This window comes from Arachis ipaensis, chromosome B1 (genome assembly GCF_059453495.1).
Source record: "Arachis ipaensis isolate K30076 ecotype BB chromosome B1, ASM5945349v1, whole genome shotgun sequence".
NCBI classification, from domain to species: domain Eukaryota; kingdom Viridiplantae; phylum Streptophyta; class Magnoliopsida; order Fabales; family Fabaceae; genus Arachis; species Arachis ipaensis.
Window position 1 is genome coordinate 35,340,911 of NC_142436.1, and position 9,936 is coordinate 35,350,846.

The 9,936-nt window shown below is 30.7% G+C and overlaps 1 protein-coding gene across 1 annotated transcript; it reads right to left on the bottom strand.

Annotated features, from left to right (window-relative positions):
* Positions 1-5,213: 5,213 nt before the first annotated feature.
* Positions 5,214-8,069, bottom strand: LOC107605232 (NAC domain-containing protein 71-like). The gene is made up of 4 exons (XM_021119979.2): positions 7,443-8,069; positions 6,528-6,817; positions 6,174-6,434; positions 5,214-6,008 (listed from the first exon to the last, which is right to left on the bottom strand). Exons 1-4 carry the CDS (start codon positions 7,597-7,599, stop codon positions 5,883-5,885), a joined length of 834 nt encoding a protein of 277 aa, XP_020975638.1. The 5' UTR covers positions 7,600-8,069; the 3' UTR covers positions 5,214-5,882.
* Positions 8,070-9,936: the final 1,867 nt, after the last annotated feature.

Below are 9,936 nucleotides of genomic sequence, written 5' to 3' on the forward strand. Positions count from 1 at the left end.
TTTCAAACTGTTGTTCAAATGAGATAACTCTTCCAAGAATCACAAGAACGTATATAGAATAAGGGTTATTCTTTTGATCTACCCAGATTCATAAAATGAAGGACGAAAGTAATTATTGAAATTGAATCAATACAATAATTAAAATAGAAAAATAATAATCTTAATCCATAGAAATAAACAGATATCCTAACCTTAACCGAGGAGGTTTAATGGCTCATGACTTAGAGAGAAAAACTAGGTTTCCGAAATTGTGAAAGTGCAGAAGAGAGAAGATCCCTTGAGAGGTGAATCTTTTCCCTTTTATATCTAACCTAATTTGATTTGAAACTAAAATAAAATAATAAATTCTAAAACTAAAAGATTTTGTTTGTAAATAAAATAACTAAAATAAAATAAAAGATAACAATTAAAAGCCAAATCCAACTAAAGATGCTCCTTTTGTGAAAGTGGGATCCGGATTGCTGGCGCTGAATGCCAGATTTGGCATTTAGCGCCCTAGGAGGCAGAAACGCTCCCATCCATTCTGGCTTGCTGGCGCTAAATGCCAGGTTTGGCATTCAGCGCCCTAGGTGGTAGAGAGTTCCTTCATGTTTCTGGATTGCTGTCGCTAAACGCCCAGGTCCGCATTTAGCGCCAGCTTGGCAGCTTCCAATTCTTCTCTTTTCTTGCACGAACTCTTCCAAACTAATCTGAATTTCACTTGAAATAATTAAAACACCAAAAAAACTCAGAGTAGCATCCAAAGAAGTTTAAAACACTAAAATACGATTAAAACTCATTAAATTCTACTTAAAATAAGCAGAAAATAAGAAAAAGATGCTCACGCATTACAAGTCCCACCCTTCTTTTGTGGCATCTCTAACGCCCTTCTTTCCTCAAGGAGATGGTGCCTCAAATACCAAAGGAAGCACACTTCTAGGGAGCTCATTTGGTGGCATCTCTAATGCTTCCTCCTCCTCCAAATTCATGGCGTCTTATATACCTTTTTCCCCTCAAGTTGGGCATCTTCAACACCACCTTTTCCCCCCTTAAGTTGGTATCTCCAACGCCAAGGGAGATCACCACTAGGGAGCTCCGTTTGTTGCCAAGAATTGGCGCCTCCAATGCCACCAAAGGCAACAAATGTGAAGCGCCTCTCTCAAGCAACGCCTTCAAAGAAGCATGGTCCAAAGGAGCTTGAATTTGTGTCCTCTAAGCCATGTTTAAAGCCTTATATTCCAACTTAAGTCACACTTTTTTGGCCCATGTTTTAAGCTTCATTTTGGTTCATGAATAAAGCATATTATATGCTACATTTAGTGCTTAATTTGATAATTCAATGACACAACAATTGCTCCTCAAGCCAACTTAATGAAACCACAACCATCATAACAATTGACAAGGCTCAAGACTTAATTGAAGCAAGAAAGATCTCTAGTAATAGTTAGTAAGAAATTTTATTTGTTTGTAATTTAAATTTTATTTGAATTTGTAATTTAGAATAGGTTATAAATAGAGGATGAGAGAGCCTCATCCAAGGGACTTCTCCTACCATTTATTCTACTTACTTCATTCTCACTTCTTTCACATTTTGTAAGTCATGAGTAGCTAATTTTCTTTTGATTGTAGAAAAGAGCTCTATTGAATTTAATAGATCAAATGTGATTTACTTTTTACCTTCAATTCATCTTTCATTTGCTTCTTTAAAAAGAGTCTTCGTTCTTCATTTCAGGGATTCAAATCTCTTAGAAAAGAGTTTGAATCTAAATTGGGTTTTATGATCACTTAGAAAAGTGAATTCATGAAACTAAGCTTGAAATTCTTTCTCCCAATTCTTGGGATTTTAGATTTGGATTTGATACATGACATTTAATCATCCAACATCTAGATTCATGAGATTGTGTGGCTCTAAATCAGAGAACAAGTTTCATCTCTTCTCATGAGCAATTAGATCAAGAAATTGGCAATTGATCAAGTTAAGAGAGATTGAATTACTAAGGAATTAGAATTTAATCACTTATGATTTTTTAAGAGATCAATTATTGCATAATTGAAGTTGAGAGAAAAACTATTTGATCCAGAGAATTTAATATCTCTGTACCCCAATGTTTCTCCCATTATTCTTTTATTCCCTTGAATTATTAATTGCTTTCAATTAATGTTCATTTACGTTACTCTCTTTACATTCTTACAATTTACTATTCTTGTAATTTAAATTTTCAATAATTTATATTTTCGTTATTTACTTTTAAGTCATTTATTGCTTTCATTTACTTCTTGCTCAAATCATTTAAATTACATACTTCTATTATCAATTGCTCATCATCAAATTGTGAATTGTCTAACTAGAATACTCAATCAATCATTACTTGCTTAATTCCTTAATCCTCATGGAAACAATAATCCACTCACCGTGGTATTATTGATGCGATCCGATGCATTTGCCGGTAGTTATACGAAAATTTCGTATCAATCATTGGTAAAAATTACTAAAATAACCTTAAAAAAGATCAATTTGTATGTATATATGTTTGTAAAAATGAAAAAGTATTTTCATTTTTCAAAGAAAACTCTATGCGTTTTTCAGCTAAAGACTTTTACTATGTAAAGATATATATAAAAATTGTTGTAATATCTTCATTATCAAAATAGCGTAACCGTAAGCGTAACATTCTAGTAATAAGAGTGTTACATAACGCAAATAAAATTTAAAGGTGAAAAAAAAGAAGATGAAACTACATACAGTAATTATCTTTAGACCTTTTGAAAATATTATGACTAAATGAAAATTTGCAAACTCTCAATTACAAGAAAAAATTATAACACTCACTTCTCTTATGCACACACACATATCGGATCAAATTGAATATGATATATGTATTTTTTAGGTCGGATCGGATATCGGATATATATACATAATTAAAAAAATTATTTTAAGATCCTGTTTGGTTGCTTTTACAAAAAAAAATGTTCAGAAAATCTATTTTTTTACTTGTTTAAACTTATTTACTCCTAAAATATTATTAATAAAAATTCTCTTGAATAACAAAAAAAAAAATACAAGATCTAAGTTTAATTATTCTAAATTGAAGTAAAACATAAAAAATTAAAAACAAGATTTCATAAAACAACACACTAAAATTTATATCACATTAGAGTTTACTACGCTATTTATATGAGACTTATGGATATGCGAATCTGCAAATCGGATTCGCGAATATCACTACTAAATCTGCAATCCGATCCTACCATAATGTGGATCAAATAATATCTGCAAAATTCAGATCGAATACAGATAATTACCGTAAATATACGAATATTATCCGATCCATATGCAGCCATACTAGCTTGTTCATGCTTTCAACCGCAACAAATCCACATATATAAGGATTTGGATCCTCTAAAGTTTGAAGTTCACTTTAGAGAGTAAAGTGTGATCTTCTACCTTGAATAGTTTCTCTTTCATATTTATTCTTGGTCTCACCTATGAAATCAATGGTGAGAGATCACACTTTACTCTCTAAAGTGAAATTCAAACTTTAGAGGATCCAAATCCCATATATAAATATGTCAATAGTAGTGAGTACCAAAATATTCACCTACACCTTTATTTCAGCTACTACTTTTAAATAAAAATCTACACCATGCATCTAATATCGTTATTATTTTTAATTAATTTTCTATTATCAAGGACTTCTTTGTTTCTATATATTCGTAGACAGCTCTTCATTTTAATGACAACACAACACTTCTTTGTCATCGTATAATTATTATACTTCAATTTTTTTATTAAATAAAATATAATGCATTTTTCATGGCATCAATAGTTCTCTATCATTGAGAGGGTCACTGAATCATTAGTTAATAATGTTAGATAAACAAGTTGTTATTCAACTCAACTTTTAATCGAGTGCTTCGAAAAAAAAATGTAAAAGATTGGATCAATGTTCTTTTTCTTGTTCTTTCTCTTTTTTTTTTTATCTGTTAGTTACTTCTTTTTCTTCCTTTTTTTTTTCATTGCTTAAGTTTTTTTTTTATTTTCTTCTTGTTCTTTATTATTGTATTTTTTATTCTTTCTTTTTCTTTGCTCTTTTGTTGTCTTGTTCTTTTCTTGTCTCTCTGTTTTCTTTTTTTTTTTCCTCTTTTCTTTCACATCTTTTGTATTATTTATGCATTTTATTTACTTTTTCCAAAAATTTATGTGTTGGTCATAACAAATTTTGATGTTTTCTTAAAACAAAATTTTCTATTATTATTGTTTTAAAAAATAACAATAACTATTTAGAGATTTAATAAAAAATTAGTTATAAACACACTTTTTCAGCATTTCTCATATGCAAAATATTCATTGTTTGATGATGGTTGATCCATTAAAAAGTTGCTAAAACCTAATCATTCACCACTAGCTACTACTGTGAAAAAAATTAGCACCAAAAAGTTTATTGGATGATTCTTTAAATAATTATACGAGTGAATATTTTATCAATTCTTAGAGCAAACTCCTTTTCTATCTTTTATTTTATCAAGAAAGAAAAATCACAAAAAAATATATATGGCGGCTATAGTGACTGAAAGGTGAACCAAGGAGTCTAGTTGTTCCCATGCATAATCTAGTTCTGTCTTCAACTTTAGCTTTTCAATAATTAAGCATTACCTCGTTTCTAGATTTGCTTATTTTGTGTCAAAACTAGATTATAATAATAACGAAAAAAAAAAAGCTCAACTAAAAGAGCTGTAGAACTATTCACTTTTTTTGAGATATGATATAAGAGATTCTTGATCCTGTTGCTACTAAATCTGATATAATGTGACCAGCAAATTTATGTTTCAGTGTCCAATACAGAGCCAACTTATTATTCAAGAATTTGAGTAGAACATAAACAAAGACCGACACTAGATAATAGGGGAACATGGAGTTTAAGAAGTATAAATCTTAATTACAATTTATTTCCTTAAACAAACACAAATTTTTTTTTTTGAACTTTAAAAATTGTAAATTAACCTCCCATGTTTTTCAATGTGCATTTATTTAAAATAAGTTCATGGCATCCTCTTAAATTTTGGATTATATACAAATCATCCCCCTAAATTTTGTTAATATAATTGATGAAAACATTGTGAACATAGTAACTCTGCACCTTTAAATAATTTACATATTTTTTAAGTTCATGAATTGAAGTTCACATACATGATTTAAAATTAAGAGAGTAAAGTGTAATTAATTAGGCCAAAGATTTATGTGAAGAAGCTCTCTTTCATTGTACAAGCTTATATTATAAAGCACACATGTATATTACTCAATGTGAACAAGATAAGAGACAGACAAGTAAACATGATACTATGCATCCTACATGACATCATAAAAAGAGTATTGTACACATTATTTATCACTCTTAATTCTAAGACATACATTAAAAAGAGTTGTCTTAGGCAATCTTTATCAGATCACACCAAATAAAATTCATCTAAAATAACTATCCCCCACAAGAATTTGATCCCAAGATTTAGCTCCTTTAAACTTCAATTACACTTTAAATAGTAATGCGCACAATCATTCTAGTATTGTACCTTATAACCCTTGATTTTCTTTTACCCCCATAATGTTATAATTGTGCAGTTTACTTTCCAAATCGTAACTCGCTCTTTGGTGCTAACATCTAAACTATGTTTGTGCTTGAAATTTCGATTGCTAGCGACTTCAGTCTTGACACCTTGCATATCAAGAAAACTTGTAGAATGATATTTCTTTGTTTTCAGAAGTATTCAGGATACTCAACTGAATTAATATGATCATAACTTCCATAAGAAACATCCCCATCATTTCCATGAAAGTACATAAAATCTTCTTGTATTGAGTAAGGTGACATGCCGCCAATCATATTGAAATCATCGGAAAATCGAAGTTACCCATTAAAATTTGAGTATGATGAACTAGATGAAATTTCAGGTTGATCCAATGAGAGCCATGGTGTCATTGTACTACTTGGTATGTCACACCTTGTAAAAGTATTTTGTAGTTGCGGGTAGTCCTGCATTTAATTTAAGCAAAAAAAGAAATGTCAGGAATGACAAATCTAAAAAATTTTGAGAATAAAAATAAAATATATATTATATAAAATAAGAGTTGGTTACGTAATAATAATTGAAAGAATTAAATAATAAGCAACTAGTATTCTACAAAAAGGGCGCAACACCTTTGAAGAATCAAGAATCAGATCAGGGGACACCCAAAACTCTGATGAAGAACTGGTGTTTATAGAAGCTTGGTTAGAGTCCACATTGTGTGGAGAAGCATTGGGGCTTGAGTAAACACTCTCATTGTTCAAATAACTTGGTTGAGAGGATGAAGCATCAGCAGAAATGGCGAAGGGCTCATTGGAGAATCTCATTGACGCGTCATTCTCATTGTTCACCTTCTCATTCTTCTTAATAACCCGACACAAGGCATAACCACCCTGCAATGATAGTTGAAAACAGTTAGATAATTTGACACGTACTTTTCATAATAATCTGTTTATATATCTTCACATGAAAACATCTGTATGTACCTGAAAACATGTAGATGATAGGCCGAGATCATCGGCGAGGCGATACTCATGCATGAGCCAATCAGTTCTGTCACCTAAAGGGGCTCTGCCACGGTAGAAGACAAGGGTTTTTCTATATCCTGTGACAGTGGAAGGAGTATCAAATTGGCACACAACTTTCTTGTCTTTTCCAGTGGCTTTCCAATAACCAGCTTTGGTGGCTCTGTTAGTTCTTGATCCATTTGGGTACTTGCGGTCCCTTGGACAAAAGAAGAACCATTCCATGTCTCTATTTGCCAACAATGATTTCTCTGCATTCACAAAAACACAAATTAGGCTTCTCAAAATTTTCTTGCTAAAATAAATTATAGAACTATTATTTTATTAAAATGATGTACAATAACTAACTAACTTTTATCTTACTAATTAAGTCATATTAGCTATGATAAAAACGTGTCATATAATAAATCATGTGCTTACATTTTATGAAAAATATGTAGTGAAAACCAGCAAAGCATCCAGGGAGTTTTGTAGTTGTAGCAACGGTTGAGTTGTCTTTATGTGAATTCAAGTTTACGAGTTCAAATCGTGAAAACAACTAAGGATGTAATTATCAAGTTAAACTAAATACATTACATTTTTTGAAGGTAGTCCTTTTTCAGATTCTGCGTTGTCTTTTTAAAGCTTAACTAAAGAAAATAAACCTTATTGGATTGGCTTTTTAAATGATTAACCGCTATAGGAAAAAGTGAAGTAAGAAAAGGAAAAAGAGGAACAAATAAACAAAACATTGCTTTCTAGTTTCTAGCACTATTTAAATTCTTTTGTTTTTGGTATACTAGGCAGCTAGGACTTGCACGTAAATTTTTATTTATTTATTTATCCTTAGAAGAATGAACAATCAAAATTGAAAAGGTGATTAATATTAATAATTACCAGGCAATTCCCAAGGATCAAACTTGCACAAATCAATCACAGGAATAACCTCAAGCTCAATTTCAAGCCCTTCCACTTTTCTTTTTAGGTAATATCCCAATAATTCTTCATCTGTTGGGTGGAAACGAAATCCAGGTGGCAGTGATGCCCCTCCCATTATGATTAAAAGAACAAAAAAGACCAACCAAAGTTTATGAAAACTTAATAGCAAGAGAGTAACCAAAAAAATAAACCCACAATTTTCCAGCAAGAAAGCTCAAAACTTTATGATGCTAAGTGGCATGCCCATATGTATTGAAGATTTGGAAGATCCAAAAATAGAAGCTTTTGTGCATAACAATAGTTTTCAAGTGATACTTCCACAGTAGTCGGCAACCATTGTATGCAATAATGATCATTCTCTTTGGAATAACACTATCTCTACCACTATCCTAATCCCAAACCACCCCACCCTCAAATGATAAAATGAACTAACTTACCCAGAAAGTTCAAATTACTCTAACTCAACCACCAACTACTTTTGACCTCTAATAAATTATTTTTTGCAAAACAAGAAAATTAAGGAAAACAAATTGGTTAAACTCAAAACAAGTTTAATTTGAGTAGTATGTTAACAATTTGAGTAGTAAAAGCATAAGGCATGGGTGGAGTGATATTTATAGCATTTGGAGGGAGAGAAGGGAAGGGGAACCAACAGTCCAAAATTGCACAAAACACACCGAAAGTATGAGATAACTTGTCCCAAAGTGCTCCCAAAAATTCCAAGGAAAAATGGCCCACCACTTCAAAACCCAGTTCACACCATAACCATATATGTATATAGTTTTCTTATTAGTTTACTTCCCGCCATTTCACATGAACATAACTTGTCACTCACTCTTATAATGTTTTTCTGCTCTCTGCTACGTTGCACTGCTACGCGTTGGGTATGCTTGAGTACGTCCAAATACGTATTTAACAAATGGCTTTTTTTTTTAAGTCTAAAGTAGTTTTGAGTATGTATGTATTAGATACTATTAGATACATTTTTTTGTTTAAATTACTCAAAAACTTCGTCATTTTGAATAAATTTTTTTATTTATTTTATTTCAAAATTACTTAAATGTGAAATTTAGGATATTAAATTTACTACTTAGACTATTTAAATATTTATTTGTTAATTTAAGATCAATTAAATTAGACTAAAAACATATTTTATCAGTTAAAAAATATCATTATTTTTAAAAATTTGCAAAATTTACTTATACACTCATATATTTTTTTGTGAAAGTATAAAAAGCTAGCACTTTTATTAAAATCTGACTAACACTTAACCATCAAAAGAAAAGTGAGTAATCCCACACCATTGGATGAAATCTCACACCATTAAAAATACCAATAATAATTAATTAATGACTACAAATCACAAAACTTACTGGCCTCCTAACACTCCTTTTTTTTTTTCTAAAATTATCGTATCCCATATCCGTATTCTTCGTACCGCGTATAGATACCGTACCTATATTCCGATATACGTACATGCAACTTCAGCTTCAATTCATCCATGTTAGTAATATTGTGTTGTCCCTGGCTGCATTTATCGGTAATCACAGTTTAGAATCACATGATTTGCTTGCATATAGTTACATCAAAATTGTAATGAGTCGCATAAAACTGCAACAATATAAATTTTAAGTTGTAAATTAAACAAAAAGTTCACAATGAAATTACTATAATGCCTAGCAAAAGCAGCTTAGTAACGAGTGATGACTAGGTTTGTCCTAAATGATTAGGAAAAGCAGAGTTTTTTTTTTCCGGAGCAAAAGCAGAGTTTGTGAACATAATTTCATCAAAGTCAATTTTTGATAATTTTATTTATTTTTTTTTTCAAACAAACTAATGAGTAGAATCATTCAATATTGACCCGTCCAAGGCGAATGCGACTGTTTCAAGTACAAAATTATTCTCCATGAACAGTGTCTTAAAGCTGCTATATAGCTTAGCTACAATTTCTACTACTCTTTTTGGGCTGCTACCGTATATTCTCCCTCTCATTTCTTTCATCTCTTTGAATCTCTTTGTTTTCTTATTTATGCTTATAATTTGATGGTGATATATATACTTCACATAATTGCTATGCTTTTGAAATGAGATGAAAAGATAAGCCAAATAGAAAGCATACACATATTTATTCTTATAATTGACACATAATTCAATGATAATGTAGATAAATTTCAAACTGATAATATATTTGAAATTCGTCTTTTTTTAATTCAAATAAAAAATAAATTCAAAGTCTATATTGGAAGTCAAACATTCGTATGTATATATATCTGTAGCACAGGAAAACAAAAATCATCGAAGTTACATACATTTCCATCTTTTTTTTTTCTCATTCTATTTTTTCCTTTTCCCTTTCCTTAAGCTTATCGTAAAAATGAATAGCATAATCTTATCTGGCCTCAACTCATTTAGCTTTGAACATTGACGATTTTATTGAGCGACAATCCAAATG

Bases quoted from the DNA above. Each gene is read 5' to 3' on its own strand.
- LOC107605232 (XM_021119979.2), bottom strand. From the start codon at position 7,599: ATGGGAGGGGCATCACTGCCACCTGGATTTCGTTTCCACCCAACAGAT. The intron at 6,818-7,442 runs GTAATTATTAAT...TTGTGAATGCAG, and splicing joins TGATCCTTGGGAATTGCCTG to AGAAATCATTGTTGGCAAAT. The intron at 6,435-6,527 runs GTACATACAGAT...CTATCATTGCAG, and splicing joins TATCATCTACATGTTTTCAG to GGTGGTTATGCCTTGTGTCG.